At 38.0% G+C, this 20,973-nt stretch overlaps 1 protein-coding gene and 2 pseudogenes across 1 annotated transcript; all 3 read right to left on the reverse strand.

Annotated features, from left to right (window-relative positions):
* The window catches only part of LOC132601966 (extensin-like), a 3,800-nt pseudogene extending 2,302 nt beyond the window's left edge, over window positions 1–1,498 (reverse strand).
* A 3,322-nt stretch (window positions 1,499–4,820) lies between these two features.
* LOC132601967 (extensin-2-like) lies at window positions 4,821–9,016 on the reverse strand (annotated as a pseudogene).
* A 4,624-nt stretch (window positions 9,017–13,640) lies between these two features.
* LOC132604446 (extensin-2-like) lies at window positions 13,641–17,560 on the reverse strand. Its single transcript, XM_060317958.1, has 3 exons — window positions 16,236–17,560; window positions 14,069–15,729; window positions 13,641–13,969 (listed from the first exon to the last, which is right to left on the reverse strand). Exons 1-2 carry the CDS (start codon window positions 17,470–17,472, stop codon window positions 14,108–14,110), a joined length of 2,859 nt encoding a protein of 952 aa, XP_060173941.1. The 5' UTR covers window positions 17,473–17,560; the 3' UTR covers window positions 13,641–13,969; window positions 14,069–14,107.
* Window positions 17,561–20,973: the final 3,413 nt, after the last annotated feature.

Genomic DNA, 20,973 nt, shown 5'->3' on the forward strand with positions numbered 1-20,973 from the left:
AATTCTCCGTGAAAATGCGGAGTACCAACGGCTAGACGGTAAGACCCCGTGCACCTTAACTATAGCTTCGCAGTGACAACCTTAATCGAATGTGTAGGATAGGTGGGAGGTGGTGACATACAACGACCAATCAAACTACTTCAACATTCACAATCATCCACCAAACACTTTCACATTTTTACAAATCCACCAAAAAATTCATAAGTTAGTAAGATACTTAAAATTCAACCATGCCGTTGTGTGTTTGACACGTGCTCCCCATCATCATCACCACTACTTGGCTCATCTACAAGTTGGTGTTCTTGACTAACCTCTCGATGTCGTTACCTAGATTGAGAATGGGGAGGTCGACGCTTGGAGCTACGAGCGTCATCAGGACAAGGGGGAATCCCCCTCGAAGAAAGTAATGAGTCTAATTGAGCTTTCATACCCACAAATTGCTCGTCCCTCCATCTCTCCCTATCCTCCGCAGCTTGTAGCTGCTCATCCCTTCGCCTATCCCTAGCCTCCGAGGCCTGTAACTGGATAGATAGCTCAACGATCTTCTTTTTCATGGCCATAACACTCGCTCTATCTGACGACCCGACATCATTGGAAGAACCTATGCCTTGCAGGGGCGATTGGAATTTACGAAATGCTCTATTTGCCATTCCATAAGTTGTGCCAAACCTAGTAGGGCCACCAACAGTCGCAATCCACAATTCATTCAATTCTGTAGGCTCTGTGCTAGGTGGCAGACTGCTGCATAACTCAGTCCGTGACTGTTGAAATTGAATCTGAAATTGAACAAGGAAAATCAACTGTTTAAATGGCAAAACCAATATAAGACACTATTTTATCGAAGCATATCTAAGTACAATTTTGAACTTGCACCCGATTCTCAAAATCTGAAAATGGAAGGGAAAGCAATATAGAAATTACTACAATGATACTACATTAACGCTAAAGAATCAAACAGAGCACACAAAGGCCAATCATTGTATTGATATCATGGCCAATCATCGCATTCACATCATTAAAAGGTGAAGAGTTCACAGATATCAATTGACGTAGTCAACACATTCTTGTCAATAAACGTTCTAGACATTAACTGAGTAGAAAATGTTGTCACGATGACAACAGCTGAAGCGATTTACAGATAGGAAAAATAATTTAAAGCTGTTAGAAACACTATTTTCATGCCGAACGGACTGCATTTCAAAACTTGAGCTAAAGCACTATTTGGTACTTCTAGCTTCATGTGATGTAATATCATATTGTACAACAGAATGTTTTTTATTTCTAGGTAATCATTGTGTTTTCTTTTTTCTTTTGGCTTTTCGCTAATTTGGTAGAATTCAAAAACAGTTGACTTAAGTTGCATATAAGGCTTCAATTGTGTGCAGTTCCAACATTTGGAAGTGACATAGTTATGCTCACCTTGGATATCTTGAACAAGGTCACTAATACAAGCAGAACCAACAGATAGTAGAACTTTCACAAATTCAGAACCATCCATTAGATAAAAACACCAGCTTCACAGTCATATACTATTTTAGTGATGGAAAACAATTACTGAAGATGGACAATTTGCAAAAGTGGAGGTTCAGAAGCCAGCAATATAATGTCAAATATTTGCACAGACTAACCAATAATTTTGAAGGAGAAATAGAGGTTTCCTGCTTCAGCCTTTCAACTTAGAGTTGAATTCAACTTCACATCCATTTAAAGAAGAGATGGTCTCAAAGTTTGAAAATTGGTCCCACTTTGCTAGATACCAAAACTAATCATGCTTGAAACAACTAAAATCTCATTAAGTCATGTTGCATGCAAGATGTTTGCATCCTAAAAAAGAACAAGTAATATATGAACTACAGAAAACTTAGTGCGCAGAGGATGATATTACGAGATGCATATACTCAAGCACAACAAAAATTGCATCACCGTATTTTCTCTCCACATATATTTTGGAGACTTGCCCTTACTATTGGTAGATCTCAAGTTTCTAAATTGTGCAAACAACATTACAGGCTTCCATACATGGAAGTTGTCCTGTTATCAAAGGAGAGAAATGGGTGGCTACAAAATGTATCAGAAATGAAGAACAGCAGGATTAAATTCAAGCACTATTATCAATCTTCTGAGTTCTGATTTATCCAACTTTCCTTTTCCTCCCGTGGTATTATCAACTGATTGTTCCCTTGACTTCCTTCAAGGATCTTTTTTTTTTCTTTCATTTTTTCAATAACAAGTATTAGCATTCAGTAAGGATCTCCTGAGCTATACTTTATACAAATTGATGAAAACTAAAGCTGGACGGGCAGCAGTCAACATGTATATGACAAAGGTTTATAAAACTCTTATGGTTAGTTTTGTACATTTCTACAATAAAGGCAGATAATTCTGTTGGGAATAAAATAGACCCGCAAAAATAATATTCACGGTATTAGTGATAAACGCGGAACACTAAGTTATGATTAAATCAGCAAGAATAAAATGCAGCAATAATGACACCAAGATTTTACGTGAAAACCCTTCTGAATAAGGGAAAAACCACGGCCAAGAGGAGCAGCTGATATCACTATAGCGAGGAATTTTACACTGTGTAGTAACGAGTACAAATACTCCTAAGACCACTACACCCTCAAAAGAAATAACACTCTTTTGATTTTCCCACCTCACTACAATATCACTCACACTCTATTTTTCTTCATAGACTATTTTCTTACATAGTCTATGGTATACCTCACTTTGCTCTCACTCAGATGTATTGTCTGAGATTTTGGTGTATAGCAAATGATTTTTGGTATGTTACAAATGAATCATAAGCTGCCTATTTATAGGAATGAATTTCCTATGATGAGGTAAGCGCTTACGTCACGACTATGATGAGGTAAGCTCTTACGTCACGACTATGATGAGGTAAGCGCTTACATCACGAAAATGTGAACAAAAGAATTGGCTTGTTGGCCAATTCCACAATTGCTACCAATGTGATTTTGTCAAAGGAAGAAAAATCTTCCTTCCTTAAAATATGGGATAGGGGACTGGACCCCACAAATCTCCCCCTCCAGTCCCATTCACCTGAAGGAGGGTACACTGGCTTCTAATTTGAGTGCATGCCGACAAGTTCTTTGCACAATTCGAACTTGTCTCTCGGTACCGCCTTGGTCAGCATATCTGCAGGATTTTCACTCGTGTGAATCTTCTTGACCTGGAACAATTCACTCTCCACTTGTTCACGAATCCAATGATACCTGACAGTGTGACACACTTCTGCAACTTCGACTGCCATGGTATAGCTCCCCCTGAAAAAAATAAACAGATATCCAGTAGTGGATTTTCTGTTATCAAGGTCACCTGCCATATCAGAATCTGTATAGCCTTTCCAAATTGGATTTGATCCTCCAAAACACAAGCATTCATCTGAGCTTCCTCTTAGATACCTGAGTATCCACTTCACAGCTTCCCAATGCTCTTTCCCTGGATTTTCGAGAAATCTGCTAACAACACCGACTGCATGAGCAATATCTGGTCGAGTGCATACCATTGCATACATCTTGTTGTTACCAGTTTTCCGAGCATACAAACTTTCAAGATGCTCCCATAGGGTCCGAGCATGTGTCTCTCCAGAAATATGGTTCAACACATTATCGTCAACCCACTGTCTAATAAAGCCGCAAACCTGCCGATGCAACAAATTCCACTTTTCATCTGATTTATTATCAGGCTTTTTATTTCCAAAGACAGGTTGATGAAAATTCTTGACATAGAGCAAATCTTCCATTTTGCCCTTCCAAATGGCATAATTTACGCCACTCAAGGTAACCATTCTACTAGTGTTGGCTTCCATCGTTTATCACAAATACAAATACTATTTTATTCGAAGACCAAAGTAATTCTTTTCTGATGTGGAAGTTCAGACTGTGCTGCAACCACAGAGCATACTCAGACAGAACCTTGGCTCTGATACCACTTGTTGGGAATAAAATAGACCCGCAAAAATAATATTCACGGTATTAGTGATAAACGCGGAACACTAAGTTATGGTTAAATCAGCAAGAATAAAATGCAGCAATAATGACACCAAGATTTTACGTGAAAACCCTTCTGAATAAGGGAAAAACCACGGCCAAGAGGAGCAGCTGATATCACTATAGCGAGGAATTTTACACTGTGTAGTAACGAGTACAAATACTCCTAAGACCACTACACCCTCAAAAGAAATAACACTCTTTTGATTTTCCCACCTCACTACAATATCACTCACACTCTATTTTTCTTCATAGACTATTTTCTTACATAGTCTATGGTATACCTCACTTTGCTCTCACTCAGATGTATTGTCTGAGATTTTGGTGTATAGCAAATGATTTTTGGTATGTTACAAATGAATCATAAGCTGCCTATTTATAGGAATGAATTTCCTATGATGAGGTAAGCGCTTACGTCACGACTATGATGAGGTAAGCGCTTACGTCACGACTATGATGAGGTAAGCGCTTACATCACGAAAATGTGAACAAAAGAATTGGCTTGTTGGCCAATTCCACAATTGCTACCAATGTGATTTTGTCAAAGGAAGAAAAATCTTCCTTCCTTAAAATATGGGATAGGGGACTGGACCCCACAAATTCAAGGGTGTTGGAAAAAGCATATTTCTCCTTTGTACCAGTTTGATGGTGGAGATTTGTAATAGTAAGGAGGTGGAGGCGACGATGACGGGGGTGGTGGTGATTTATAATAGTATACATGTGAAGGTTTGGTGATGGTGGAGGTGAGGACTTGTAGTAATAAGAAGGTGTTGGAGACTTAGTTGGTGGTGGCGGAGATTTATAATACTAAGCAGGTGGTGGTGGAGACTTGTAAACATATGTCGGGGTTGGAGGAGGTGGTGACTTGTAAACATATGTCGGTGATGGAGTGGTGGAGATTTATAATAGTATGGAGCAGGTGTATGTTTGGGCTTTGTGCATTTCGCAAAAGAAGTCTTAGAGCCATAAGCAAATGATTTTGCATAGAGTACAACTTCATAACGATTCTTTGACTTCACTCTTAAGGTTAGCCCCCTTAATTCCCCAATGAAGATTTGTGGGAATATCACAGTTTGATCCCTTTGGAGTATTGTGGAGTTTTGCTATGCAAGCCTTTGCTCCATATTTGCGATATTCAAATCCTTCAACAGAAATGCTGAATTTTCCATTAATCTTGGAGGTACCATAACTCACACTTTTCTTGTCACCAACTCTGCAAGTTACCTCAACAACAGCGCCTAATTCATAGAAAGGAGAAATAATACTTCAATTAATATTTAAGTAATTGAATTCTTATTAATTTTTAGAATTTACAAAGTTGACCATGTAGAGAGTTTGCCTTACAACACTCAAACTCCTTTATTTTCAACTCAAGAACCGACACCTCTTAATATAATTTTGAATGTTATACTCCAGAAGAATAATTTTTGTAATCATTACCTGATAAAATTTATTGACAGGTTGCATGATGAATTTTTCAAAAATTTCATCCTCAACAAGACATATTAGTACGTGAGGCATATATATAGATCACATTATGTGAATATATAAAATTTTTAATGGATGCTAAGATCCAAATCTCAAGAAGACACTTCTAATGAATAGTAAAAATGCCAAGACTAAAAGATGTAAAAAAAAGACTAAAAGATGTAAAAAAGTTAGTTAAATAGATTTACGGTGAACTAGAAATTACGGTGAACTAGAAATTAAACAAAGAGAGGACAAGGTGTAAAGTGTATATTATACCTTCGAGGTGCTTCTTAGCGTGAGACTTTTCTGGGTACTTCTTATCATAGCATCTAAAGCAGTAAACTTTCCCCACAACCTTGACTACAAATTGATGATGTGGAGGATAATATAGGGAGTAGGTGGTGGTGGGGAAGTGTAGTAATATGGAGGAGGAGGAGAAGATTTCTTTGGTGGTGGAGGAGAGTTGTAATAGTATGGAGGAGGAGGTGACTTAGTTTGTGTTGGAGGCGAGCTGTAGTAGTATGGCGGAGGAGGTGACTTAATTGGTGGTGGTGGAGAGTTGTAATAATATGGTGGAGGAGGAGATTTCTTGGGTGGTGGAGGGGAGCTGTAGTAGTATGGTGGAGGAGGTGACTTAACTGGTGGTGGTGGAGAGCTGTAATAATATAGTAGAGGAGGCGATTTTTGTCACGCCCCGAACCATGGCCTGCACGTAACACGGCACTCGGTGCCTGACTGCATGTGACCGAGCGAACCACATGGCTTGCTGAACTATCATGAGGCATACATGAGCGGAAATATAACGTGAATGCATGATGAGCCTTTATAAAACATAGTAAGTCATAATACTTAATAAAAATACTTGTTTAAACATGAGTACGGAAATAACATGAATGAGCCAAAATGGCTATACGACTCCGAATGTCTGACATGACATAACTGACTTGTCTAGTCTATGAAACCTCTATCATGAGTCTGACTGGAAAACATACTTACTGGGACAAGACCCCCAGCATACCTTAGATGCATAACTAATCATAAACAAAAGTTAACTAAACCCCGAATGAGATGGGGCTCACCAATAAGCTGATACGAATGCTTTCCTACTGAGCAGATGTGCCGTCCTGTATATCAGTACCTGCATCGTGAAATGCAGGCCCCCGGGCAATAAAAGGGGACGTCAGCACATTGAATGTACTGGTATGTAAAGCAACTGAAAGAAATAACATGGGATATGAAATAACATGATAAGAACTGAAACTGAAAACCTGGACATGAACATGAGCATGAGTACATATGTATATATATAACATAAGTAAAAAAATATGATAAGTAGGGAGAGCAATAACTTATAACCGATCCATGATCTGGTGCTTGCGTCCCGCCAGCAGAACACTCAGTCCTTGTCAGGGAACATGAGATTTGATAAAATATGAAAGGATCCAGTCATTATGAGAGATCGTTCGGGACATGGGTGGAGCGATCCTCATCCTACGGTGGCTACGTAGTTTCAGGCTATCTGAAGCCCTCCCCGGTAATTAATGCAACTCCCAAAACATGAACATGTAAAATAGTGGCACTTGCTGCCCATGGTATATCATGAATCATAACTTGCTTGTACATAGTGTTCATGAATCATAACTTGCTTGTACATGGTTTTCATGAATCATAACTTGCTTGTATAGTTTCATAAGATAACTTTTCATAGTCTTGCAAAACATGTTTTTGGTTCATGAGTAATAACAATAGTTCGTAATCATATATATATACTTGACTTGAAAACATGCTTGTAACTTGCTGGATGAAATCATAAAGTTTCATATGAACATAATGAGAACACATGAGGAAAAATTCATGATTCATGGATTAAGCTAGGGTTCCTAATAACCGTAATGGAAGATTAGGAATACAACAACGAATATAGATACAAAATTCATGTACATAAATACTTAAATACGGGCTACCAATATGTTGGGTTTAATGCCCTAAGATTTGAACTTCATGAATATCAAGGAAACGAAGCATGGGGAAGAACATACAGATTCCCACATGTGGATGGAAGTTCTACATACCTTAATTGCTCCAAAACTTGAATTAAAGACTTGAATTTTGGAGAAGATTTCCTAAATCTTGATTCTTGAATCTTGAGATGGGTTTTCTTGAAAACCCTAGATTAGGAATGATGATTTCTTGTTTAGATTACAATGATATATGTTAGAATTGAGTTGGAATAATTAGAATGGACTTACCTTGGTGTTCTTGATGTTGGAGGAGAGTAGGAGGTCGTTCTAGGGTTTGAGGATGAAAAATAATGACTTGAACTGATATGTACTGCCCTGTGAAATTGTAGTTTACGTTATGAACAGTGCTGGCCGTATTTTCAGTTTACGGGTCGTAAACTGAGTTTACGGGTCATATTTTGCAATACGGACTACACTGCGTCTCTTCAGTAAAATGGCCATAACTCTTTGTACAGATGTTTGTTTGACCCCCGTAAGATACCGTTGGAAAGGTATTTCAATGCTCTACAACTTTCATCAAGGAAGTTTTCCGAAATTACAAACAAGTTTGAAATAAGGGCCGTAAAGTGAAATACGGTCCGTATTTAACCATATGACCTCAAAAATGTCAAATTCCAGAATGTTCAGAAATTTTTGGTTTCAGTTCACGATCACTGTTCATGGGCGTAAATTGGAATACGAACACTGTTCATGGGCGTAAACCACCATATCACAACTGAACAGGAAAATTTCAATTCCCACATTCTTTATCTGATTTTCTAAGTCTAGGATCGTGGTCAAAACTTTCGTTAAAGGTACGGGGTGTTACAATTTTCTTGGTGGCGGTGTCCACGAGTAGTATGGTGGAGGAGGTGACTTCTTGGGTGGGGGTGGAGAACTGTAGTAGTAGGGTGGGGGTGGAGGAGAAGGTGAAGGAGGTGGTGGAGATTTATAGTAGTATGGCGGAGGAGGTGAAGGAGAAGGTGGTGGAGGAGACTTATAATAATAAGCCGGGGGAGGTGATGGTGAGGATGGTGGTGGAGACTTATAGTAGTATGGTGGAGGAGGTGGTGGTGACGGGGGAGGTAGAGACTTGTAGTAATATGGTGGAAGTGGTGACGGTGATGGGGGAGGAGGTGACGGTGACGGTGATGGGGGAGGTGGTGGTGACGGGGGAGGTAGAGACTTATAGTAATATGGTGGGGGAGGTGACGGTGACGGTGGAGGAGGTGATTTGTAGTAGTAAGGCGGTGGAGTAGATGGTGATGGAGGTGGAGGGGACTTATATACATATGGTGGGGGTGGAGATGGTGAAGAAGGAGGTGGTGATTTGTACACATAAGGCGGCAGAGGTGAAGGCGATGGAGGAGATGGAGACTTGTACACATATGGTAGAGGTGGTGATGGAGAAGGAGGAGGTGGTGATTTATAGACATATGGTGGCGGGGGAGAGGGTGAGGGAGGAGGTGGAGATTTGTACACATAAGGTGGTGGTGACTTGTACTCATACAATGGAGGTGGTGGAGAAGAATATATATATAAGGGTCAGCGGACACTACATTAGCAACAACCAGTATGGCCAATGCCACTAAGATTTGTGGCAAATGACCACCCTTAGCGGGGCCGCCACCATTAAACTTCATGTTAGCCGGAAAACACCACCACCAGCCCCCTAAATGTGGCTACAAAAATCTCCAAAAACTTGAAGAGTTGAAAAAAAAAAAAGGAGAAAGGCTTTGGTGTTTTAGTTGAGGAGTGATGTACAATGTTACACCCTGTGTAAGCAAACTAACGTGAGTTCGGAGAGTCCATGATACCCCTATAAGGTCAAGGAAGACTTTTAATAAGTGTTAGACAAGTATTTAAAGGTTTCGGGATCAATCGAATCGAAGAAAATAGGTTCGTTGAAAATTTGGAAAAAACTTGACAAAATTTTGACAATAATTTTGGCCCAACTTGTCAGGGGAATATCTCCTAGAATATGAGGAGTTACGGAACCCATAACCTATGTAAATTGAAGTTCGGCGAGTATTCGTTCTAATGCAACTGACGTATTTCATTTCTGTGAAATACGGAGGGAAATACGGGCCGTACAATAAAGTACGTCCCGCACTTTCTGGGCGTATTTTGCCCAGAATTTCCAGAACTTGAAATTTCAGCCCCCCAAAGTACGTGATACTGTTCATCACGCACTTCAAAGTATGTGATGAACAGTAACACGTACTATTTCCGAGATTTCCAGATTTTGGGGCGTTGGAATTTTTTTTTCCAACTTTTATATACCCCTTCCCACGACTTTTGCCTCATTTTTCACCCAAATTAAAACCCTAAATCATCTCAAAGCTTCCATTAACTCACCATATCAAGACAAATCCAAGAGAAATCAAAGATTAAACACCAAGAATCAAGAGAATCAAGTGTGTGGATGCTCACTAGTGTTGATGGAAGCCAAAAATTCTCTTGGAATTGAAGTTGGGGTTTTTCTCAAGTAAAGTATTTTTCATCCAAAGTCCATTCCTACATCACCATAGGTGAGTTTTATATTCATTTCATGTTATTAAGAATATTGAGTGGTAGAATGACTTGGATTGGGGAAGTAGAATATGAGGCTCAAATGTGAAAATAGTGATATCCATGAATAGTAATTTGACTTGAATCATAATTCTTGATATGCCATGAGTATAATCATGTTGTGAATGATACTAATGATGTTGAGCAAGTATTATATGAAAATGGATATGGTGTTGGATTGTAGCTATGGTTAAGGATGACTTTGAAAGGGAGTTTTAAGAGTTGAATAATGTTTAACTTGAAGAAGTTTATTGATTATGATATTATGGGTGTTACTATCGATATTTGGGAGTTGTTTACCATATGGAGGAAGTTGTTGGAACAAAGGAAATGCTGCCCAATTTTCGTTAGCTCTTAGCCATTTTAGTTTAGACACAAGTATGCTTCCAATTATCTAATTTTAGTACAAAATCTCTTGAATGTAGAATCATGAGCTTGGAGGGGGAAACGTTTAGTCGATAAAGTTAAAGAGACGTAAAGGTATGTAAGGCTAGTCCCTTTCTTTCAAAGGCATGATTCCTATACTATGATTCCTTTATATTCCCATGACTTTCTCGTATCCCAAAGTTGAAAGCTAAAGATTTCTAAGAGCTTCCTATGAGAAGGAGAGGAGATATGTTCTATGATAATGACGATGATTATGATAATTTTATTCATCGAGATTCTAAAGCTTATGAAATGATGCTATAATGAGACCAATGATCCTATTGCATGATTTTCTTGATATTACTCATTATTGATAGTCTCACCTCAAAATACTATTTCCTTCAAGGTGAGACATGGCGATCATGATTGTTCCATAACATAATCGGAGATTACCGACCTTACGTCACTCCGATAGAGTTATAGCTTTTAATTGGACTCTCTTGCATGCTTATTTTTATGTATGATTACACCGTGCCTAGTTGGCCGGGCAGACACCACTTCGGTGGGCGGCTTATGGATGATGATAGTTACACCGTGCCTAGTTGGCCGGGCAGTCATCACTAGTGGGCGGCGTGAGATGATTACCCCGGACGCGGGCTAGTGATGATATTATATTATGTATGTATGAAAAATGTTTTCTTAAAAGGTTAAGCATGCATGGTATTCTCCTTAAGGGGCAGTTTGATATACAAGTTATCTCTTTCCCTCATGTTTCGTTATTGCTTTACTACATTATGGTTCATGCCTTACATACTCCGTATATTTTTCGTACTGACGTCTTTCCTTTTTGGACGCTGCGTTCATGCCCGCAGGTAGACAGGGAGACGGACCGGATACCTAGGAGCTCTATCAGCAGTTGTATAAGAGCACTCCACTTCTCTGGAGTTGCCGCTTGTTGGTATATTTTTGTGTACATATTTGGGGCATGGCGGGGTCCTATCCCGACCTTATGATTCCAGTATTCTAGTAGAGGCTCGTAGATACATGTGTGTGGGTAGTAGATGTCTCATGATCTTATTAGTGCATATTCTGCGCATCATTTTGTAGCCTTGTGGGCCTATGTATATGTATATGTATATGTATATATGTGTTTGGGAAGTAAATGAAGGTTGTCTCATAATGGGTTTTACGATGAGAACGGTGTATGTTCAGATTGAGTGTGATGACAAGTGAGTTAGGTGGTGCTCGGTAGGGTAGCTCCGGGTACCCGTCATGGCCCTCTAGCTGGGTCGTGACATACGAAGTATTTATAATGGCATTTCATGAGAACTACTAGCTGGTATAGAGTTATCAATGAATGACCAATTCAATTAATCTGATTGATAATCAAAGACTAAATCTATCATTGAACTCTAAACAGCTAGGTTAATAATTTAACAGTTTTTTCTTATTAAAGTCCATTACTGGATCACTTTGAATTTTCCATTCTACATCTTTAACAAGTAAATAGAAACATCCCATAAAATGGTTTAAAGCAAGTGAGTGCTAAATTAAAAAATATTTCCACTCCTCTTCCATTTTTGAACTCTTTGTTTTGACTCAGGAGAGTCAGATCTCACAATTGTTTGTGGTTTTCTATTTACAAATAGCTATTTATTGATTTTTTTTCCCTATATCTTTTGCATATCATCGAACAGATATGTTGGAATTTTTTTTGGGAGGTCTCGGGTTTGAGTCCTAAAAATGAAGAAATTTCTGATAGAAAGTGTTTCTCCTTTTAATAGGCCCTACGTAATGTGATTTTAGATTAGCCGAGCCCTTTATGGTTCAAAGTATGTTGAGTCTTGGTTCAAAGTCTAGTTTTTTTTTTTTTTTTTTTTTTTTTTTTTTTTTTTTTTTTTTGAAAAGGGTTCAAAGTATAGTTTAATTTCAGAGTCATTTGGAAACTAATTTCTGTCATTTTCATTTAATACCACGTTAGTTTAGTTGTTTGCGGAGACTTGGTATGCACTACTACTAATTAAAAAATTCACACATTTCTGAAGTGTAAGTGCATGTAAGAGAATATTTCTGTCATGGTTGTTATATTACGAGGAGAATTGGATATTAGTTCTGACATATACTAATTCTAAAATTTACAAGCCGACATAAGTTCAATTATTTCCTTAATTAGCTGACTTTAATTTGCTCCCAAATTGTTACTTGTCTTTTTATTATTGTTTAATTTAATGTTCTTAATTTACAATTATTGTTTTTTTTTCTCTAACTTATTAGTAAGGATTAATACAATGATAGCTTGTTAAATTCGACACCAGTTTTCATTTTAACACTTCAACTGAGGTCATTTTTTATAAAATATTTCATCACCCATTAAAATGTACTTATTAGGCACATATTTCTTACGTAACGATAACGGCACACCTCTTGACGGAGTGAACTACAAAATGTCATTCTGAATTGAAATATTGAATTCGAAGATAGGTGTCTCAAAAATCAAGAGATCGCAATTCAAACTGCAATATTATGATTCAAATTTCATAAGCCTTTTGACTACTAGTGTGCACCTTACCTATTTTGCTGTTAATTATGCGTGGTAACAAATTATCCAATGCACTTGTAATTAACTTCTACATTTACCTCCCAATAGTTTGAAGGTCTTTGGCTTGACTGCTTGTAATGGTGCTCATTTGATAGTTAATAGATATGAACTCATACTTTTAAAGTACAATGATTTTCGTGTTAAGAACCTTAAAAATCGAATATATTAACTTTAAATTCTAGATCCGTCTTTGCTTCTGCTCGAACAACCTTGTGTGCATTAATACTCCCACACATATTTATCTAAAATTCTGGATCTTTTTTAGTAGAGGTAGGGTCATTTGGTTAGGTCTACCATATGCATCGAGTCATATATACCTTTTAAACATTTTTGGTGAAATGAGATACATAGGCTATGTATTGTTCTCTCAATTCAGCAATGATAGAGTCAACATATAAAAAGGACTACCATGATCCACTGAGATTTAGTTCTTTATCGTTACCATTCGTCCAAAAAAGATCCTCTTTATTAGTACAACACCATCCCAACCTTGGCTGGGTAATTTTTATTAAAAACAAAAGGTCAATTCTACAATTTTAATATTGGCGTACTTGGAAGATTCTTGCTAATTTTGCATCACGTCACGACTCACAATCGAGAGTGAACAAGACAAACTGTGAATAGAACAAAATTCATCTTTTATTGATTTGGTGCATAAAGCACATGAAGATACATAAAACAAGTTGCTATTTAACTAATGGAAAATGAATAAAGCCTTTGAAATATCAAAAGTCAGACACACCTCAAAGGACCAATAAACAATTATTTCCTTCCTATGAAATAATTAAGTTGTTGAAGCCACTTCCACCAAGAAGATACAATGATAACAATGTGAAAGAAAGCCACAAGAGAAGAAGAAACAAATTGCTCCTTGTTAACTGCTTTATGCCAATGATGTTTGAAGCCTCTCCTCAAATATCCATCATTAGTTGTTTGCATTGAACTGAGATCTAAAGAATGATAAAAGAAGTACAATATTAGAGCCTTAATTCAATTGTATAAGAAGAACGACCGGTAAATCGCATAGAAACAGAGAAAGAGTCACTTACTTAATTGGTTATGGAGAATGGCTAAACTCCTTTTAAAAATTAGTAGTGGGTTGGAGGTGGTGGAGAAGCGTAAATGTATACTGGTGGAGGGGATGATTTCACCGATTGAGGAGGTGAACTGTAGTAGTAAGGTGGTGGAGGAGATGGCGATGGTGGTGGTGGAGACTTGTAGTAGTATGGTGGAGGAGGAGATGGCGATGGTGGGGGAGGAGACTTGTAGTAGTATGGTGGAGGAGGAGATGGCGATGGTGGTGGAGGAGACTTGTAGTAGTAAGGTGGTGGTGGTGATGGCGAAGGTGGTGGTGGAGACTTGTAGTAGTAAGGTGGTGGAGGAGATGGCGATGGTGGCGGTGGAGACTTGTAGTAATATGGTGGAGGAGGAGATGGCGACGGTGGTGGAGGAGACTTGTAGTAGTACGGAGGTGGAGGAGATGGTGATGGTGGTGGAGGAGACTTGTAGTAGTAAGGTGGTGGTGGTGATGGCGAAGGTGGTGGTGGAGACTTGTAGTAGTAAGGTGGTGGAGGAGATGGCGATGGTGGTGGTGGAGACTTGTAGTAGTATGGTGGAGGAGGAGATGGCGATGGTGGTGGAGGAGACTTGTAGTAGTATGGTGGAGGAGGAGATGGCGATGGTGGTGGAGGAGACTTGTAGTAGTATGGTGGAGGAGGAGATGGCGATGGTGGTGGAGGAGACTTGTAGTAGTAAGGTGGTGGTGGTGATGGCGAAGGTGGCGGTGGAGACTTGTAGTAGTAAGGTGGTGGAGGAGATGGCGATGGTGGTGGTGGAGACTTGTAATAGTATGGTGGAGGAAGAGATGGCGATGGTGGTGGAGGAGACTTGTAGTAGTAGGGAGGTGGGGGAGAGGGTGATGGTGGTGGTGGATACTTGTAATAATAAGGTGGGGGTGGTGATGGGGATGGTGGGAGAGGAGATTTATAATAGTAAGGAGGTGGAGGCGATGGTGACGGAGGAGGTGGTGATTTATAATAGTATACATGTGTAGGTTTTGGTGATGGTGGAGGTGGAGTCGTGTAGTAATAAGGAGGTGGTGGAGACTTAGTTGGTGGTGGTGGAGATTTGTAGTAGTAAGGAGGTGGAGGCGAAGGTGACGGGGGCGGTGGTGATTTATAATAATATACAGGTGAAGGTTTTGGTGATGGTGGAGGTGGAGACTTGTAATAGTAAGCAGGTGATGGAGACTTAGTCGGTGGTGGCGGAGACTTATAATAATAGGTAGGTGGTTGTGGAGATTTGTAAACATATGTCGGGGATGGGGGAGGTGGTGACTTGTAAACATAAGTCGGTGATGGAGGTGGTGGAGATTTATAATAGTATGGAGCAGGTGTATGTTTGGGCTTTGTGCATTTCGCATAAGAAGTCTTAGAGCCATAAGCAAACGGTTTTGCATAGAGTACAACTTCGTAACGATTCTTTGACTTCACTCTAAGGTTAGCACCCTTAATTCCCCAATGAAGATCTGTAGGAATGTCACACTTTGAATCCTCTGGAGCATTGTGGAGTTTAGCCTTGCAAGCCTTTGCTCCATATTTGCGATATTCAAATCCTTTAACAGTGACACTGAATTTTCCGTTGATCTTAGTGGTACCGTAACTCACAATTTTCTTGTCGCCAGCCTTACAAGTCACCTCAACAACAGCACCTATTTCACAGAAACAAGAAATAATACTTTAATTATTGTTACTTTAACCAATAGTTAGCCAATAACTTGTAATCAAAACAACCAAATGATAGCACGACAAACAAAAGTTGAAAGATAAGGTTTATGTCAAAACAAATTTTTATTAAACCAAAGAATATATGTTTCACAGTATTACACCTTAAAAGTCGAGACTGTTTTCTGTGTAGGAAGTAAACTGTTTTGTATTTCTTACATAATTTATTGGTAGGTTGCATGATGAATTTTTAAAAATATTGATTCTCAAAAGGCATTTTAGTGAAGGTGAGGCATACATCTTCTTACATCATATTATGTAAACATAAAAAAGTTAATGGATGCTAAGATCCAAATCCCAAGAAGACACTTCTAATGAATAGCAAAAGCGCCAATGCTAAAAGATGTCAATAGAAGTTAGTTAAATAGATTTACGATGAAATATTAGAAGAAATTAAAGAAAGAGAGAGTAAGGTGTAAAGTATATATTATACCTTTGAGATGCTTCTTAGCGTGAGACTTTTCTGGGTACATCTTATCATAGCATCTAAAACAGTAAACTTTTCCCACAACCTTGACCACAAAATGATGATGTGGAGGATAATAGTGAATAGGTGGTGGTGGGGAAGTGTAGTAGTATGGTGGAGGAGGTGATTTCTTGGGTGGTGGAGGAGAGCTGTAGTAGTATGGCGGAGGAGGTGACTTAGCTGGTGGTGGTGGAGAAGTGTAGTGATATGGTGGAGGAGGCGATTTCTTTGGTGGGGGAGGAGAGCTGTAATAGTATGGCGGAGGAGGTGACTTAGCTGGTGGTGGTGGAGAAGTGTAGTGATATGGTGGAGGAGGCGATTTCTTTGGTGGTGGTGGGGAGGAGTAATAATATGGTGGAGGAGGTGACATCTTGGGTGGGGGCGGAGAGTTGTAGTAGTAAGGTGGGGGTGGTGAAGACTTAGGGGGAGGTGGAGATTTGTAGTAATAGGGTGGTGGAGGTGAAGGTGATGGTGGTGGAGGAGATTTGTAATAGTAAGGTGGTGGAGGAGAAGGCGAAGGAGGTGGTGGAGATTTGTAGTAGTATGGTGGAGGTGGTGATGGTGAAGGTGGTGGTGGAGATTTGTAATAGTAGGGTGGTGGAGGTGACGGCGAAGGTGGAGGTGGGGACTTGTAGTAGTATGGTGGAGGAGGTGATGGCGACGGGGGAGGTGGAGACTTGTAGTAATATGGTGGAGGAGGTGAAGGTGACGGTGGGGGAGGTGATTTGTAGTAGTAAGGTGGTGGAGGAGATGGTGATGGAGGTGGTGGAGACTTATATACATATGGTGGTGGTGGAGATGGTGTTGCAGGTGGTGGGGACTTATATACATATGGTGGTGGTGGAGATAGTGAAGGAGGAGGTGGTGATTTGTACACATAAGGTGGCGGAGGTGAAGGTGATGGAGGAGGTGGAGACGTATACACATATGGTGGAGGTGGAGAGGGCGAAGGAGGAGGTGGTGATTTGTAGACATATGGTGGCGGGGGAGAGGGTGATGGAGGAGGTGGAGATTTGTACACATAAGGTGGCGGCGGAGAAGGAGAAGGAGGTGGTGGTGACTTGTATTCATATGATGGAGGTGGTGGAGAAGAATATACATAGGGGTCAGCCGACACTACATTAACAACAGCCAATATGGCCAATGCCACTAAGATTTGTGGCAAATGACGACCCCTAGCTGGGCCGCCATCGTTGAACTTCATTTTCGCCGGAAAACACCACCACCAGCCCCCTAAATGTGGCTACAAAAATCTCCAAAAACTTGAAAAAATAGGAGAAAGGCTTTTAGTGTTTTAGTTGAGAAGTGATGACTTTAGGGGATTGAATGTCCAAACTATTTATAATGACATTTCATGAGAACTACTAGCCGGTATAGAGTTGTCAATGAGTGACCAATTCAATTAATCTGATTGATAATCAAAGACTAGAACTATTATTGAACTCTAAACAGCTAGATTAATCTAACAGTTTTTTCTTATTAAAGTCCATTACTGGATCACTTTGAATTTTCCGTTGTTACTTCTTGAATAAGTAGTTACCTGCTGGCTGCTACACCCACAATAAAAACAATATAATGCTTACGTGTAAATAGAAACATCCCATATAATGGTTTAAGGCAAGTGAGTGCTAATTTAAATATATTTCCACTTCTCTTGCATTTTTGAACTCTAGCTTTGTGTTGTCTCATGAGAGTGAGATCGCACAATTATGTATTTATGTTGTTTGCTGTTTTCTATTTACAAATAACTATTCATTGATGTAATATCTTTTTGGAATATCTTTTGCATATTCAGTGACGGACCTAGAATTTTTACCAAGTGGATTCAATAAATAAGAAATATATAAATAACACTGTATATACATATATATTTTTAAAAAACAGATTAAATATACATGTATATACAGTGTTATTTTTCAACGAAGTGGATTCATATAAACCCACTTGAAATCACATAGGACCGCCCCTGTGCATATTAACGGATGTGGTGGAATTATGGATGAAATATTCTTCCGCCCTTGATCAGATTTCAGATTCAAACTCTAAAAATATATATTTTTTTTTGATAAGGAGCAATTTCCTTTATTAGGCCCTATGTAGCGAGAATTTAGATTAGTCGAGCCCTTTACGATGAAAGCTACATGGTTCAAATTAAAGTATGTTTGTTGAGTGTTGGTTCCTTGATGCCTGCAAAAATTATTCGTTGCCAACTGGAAATCGGAGACTAAATAACTTAATTTAGAATACGACATTTTCTAGAACATTAAAATGTTTCAATAATTACAAATGGAACTCCCAATGCAATTCTCCGTACTACAAGTAAGTTTAATACATGATTTAACTTCATATATCCGGATAGTTAATTTCAGAATTACTTGAAAATTAATTTCTGTCATTTTCATTTAATACCACGTTAGTTTAGTTGTTTGCGGAGACTTGGTATGAACTACTATTACTACTCATTAAAAAATTACATATTTATGAAGTGTAAGTGCATGTAAGAGAATATTACTGTCATTTTTGTGTAATTACAAAGAATATTATTGGGTCTTAGTTCCGACATATACTAATTTAAATTACAAGCCGACAAATTCAATTATTTACTTAGTTGACTTTAATTTGCTCCTAAATTGTTGTCTTTTTATTATTGTTTAATTTAGTGTTCCTAATTTACAATTATTGTTTCTCTATATCAATTTTGATCAAGCTACGTAATGGGAACGGAGGATGATTGATGAACTTTTCAAACATATCTAAACTTCACATGTTTTCTAAGACGACTTTAATTTGTAAATTTATTTTACTTTACTTATAGATTCATTGTAATAATATTTGAAAATGCATGTGCCTTGTGAATGATGAGATCAACTGCATGTGGAGGCAATATTTATAATTTTTTGCAGCTTTCTTTTGGTCCATGAACAATAAAGGGTAATCAAAAGCATAGAACAAACGAGAAATGACTTTTATCCCTTTAGGGCGCATTATCATGGAAAATTTTATATGAATTCAACCCACCCCCCCCCCCCCCCCCCCACCACCACCACAAACACACACACCCCAAACCAAAAAATAAATAAATTATTCTTTATGTTTGGTTGCAAGAAAATATTTTCCCCCATGAGCTTTCTCACTTTTGGAAAAGTCATTTTCCTTCACAATTATAACTATTATGAATTTGCAATCAAAATTTTAAACATTAATTAGTCATTATTATCAATTTTTAATACTCAAAATTTCATCAATTCACTATATGATTTGTTGATATATATCAATATTTAATCCATGTTTTCTCGCAATATATTTCTCATTCTCCAACGTAACTAAACACCAAAATCAAAATATTTTCATGTTTTTTATTTTATCATAAACTAATTAAGTCGTCATTTTCGGAAAGTTTTTATTTTTTATTTTTTATATTCTCATTGCACTAAACACACTCTTATTTTCATTTTAATTCCCACAGTAATAAAACAATGGTTTCAAAGGTCCATCGCAAAAGAGTCTTCCACCATACATACGTAAAATTTATTAAGAGATGCTAGTAAGTAATCTTTCAATAAGAGTATAGTTTTCTCTTACAATATAAATTTTATAGTTAGTACTATTGCATTTGTTTATTTGCAAAAAAATAAAAAGGGGGGGGGGGGGGGGGTAGGGGGTGGGGGTTGAGGAAATAATGTTTCACCACGTAATATATATCGACCAAGTTCGTTTACTTGGAGGAATGAGGATCATGTTTCAATATGTAGTACACAGTTACGTTGATCACAAGATATATATTGCAAAGTCAACTTTCTTATTGGATGATTTGAAATGTGTATTCATCATTTTATTTTTTTATATGATTTTTCATGTTATGTATTAGAGTATATTATTAGTATAAGGGAACTAAAATCCTTAAATATATCATAATGGATCTGATTTAAGGAGTTTTCTACTTATTATAAATTTTTTAGGGTCGTCCTTGTCAGAATGCCGTCAGAAATATGAGATTTCCAATGGAATTTTTGTCAGTAATTCGCTATTGAATTAACTAAACAAACAATATATTCTACATTATCAGATTAAGTTGACCTATACAATAATATGTAACTCTTCGTAAGTTTGATATGGTATAACTAAAAAAAATGATAATATTATGTTACAACTGGTTGAATTCATGAACTGATGATGTAAAAATATTTGCAATATCAGTGCGTATAACTTAAACCCTTAATAGCAACACTGCGTGGAAAATGATCTTCTTATTGATTTGTCAACTAACTATATGAAGGTATTACAAGAAACCTTAATACAAACAATAAATTACTAAAAAATAAACTCTATGAAGCATCAACGCTCGGATACATTCAGGAACTAGTTATTTTAACCTAGTACACATGAACGCACTAAGAGAACAAATGTGCAAGAAGGCCACAAGAGAAGCAGAAGCAAACTGCTCCATGTCACGAATAATCAATCCTTTAATTGAAAAATCGAACATCTTATTCCATAAATTAATTGCTTCGTTCCATTGACGTTTGAATCTTTTCCTCAAGAGCCCTTCATTTATTTTGTGCTTCAAATTAAAATCTGAGAAGAAAGAACCAAATAGAAGATTAGATCCTTAATTCAAAGTTTGATCTCATATGAAAAAAATATCAGAATTAAAACATCAACTCACTTGATTGATTGTCGAAAATGGTTGAACAACTAAAGCCTT

Source organism: Lycium barbarum, chromosome 7, assembly GCF_019175385.1.
Source record: "Lycium barbarum isolate Lr01 chromosome 7, ASM1917538v2, whole genome shotgun sequence".
NCBI lineage: Eukaryota > Viridiplantae > Streptophyta > Magnoliopsida > Solanales > Solanaceae > Lycium > Lycium barbarum.

What these genes read in the sequence shown, in the direction of transcription:
- LOC132604446 (XM_060317958.1), bottom strand. Translation starts at nt 17,472, where the DNA reads ATGAAGTTCAACGATGGCGGCCCAGCTAGGGGTCGTCATTTGCCACAA. An exon ending in CGCTAAGAAGCATCTCAAAG is followed by an intron (nt 15,730 to 16,235) that starts GTATAATATATA and finishes TCTGTGAAATAG; the next exon opens with GTGCTGTTGTTGAGGTGACT.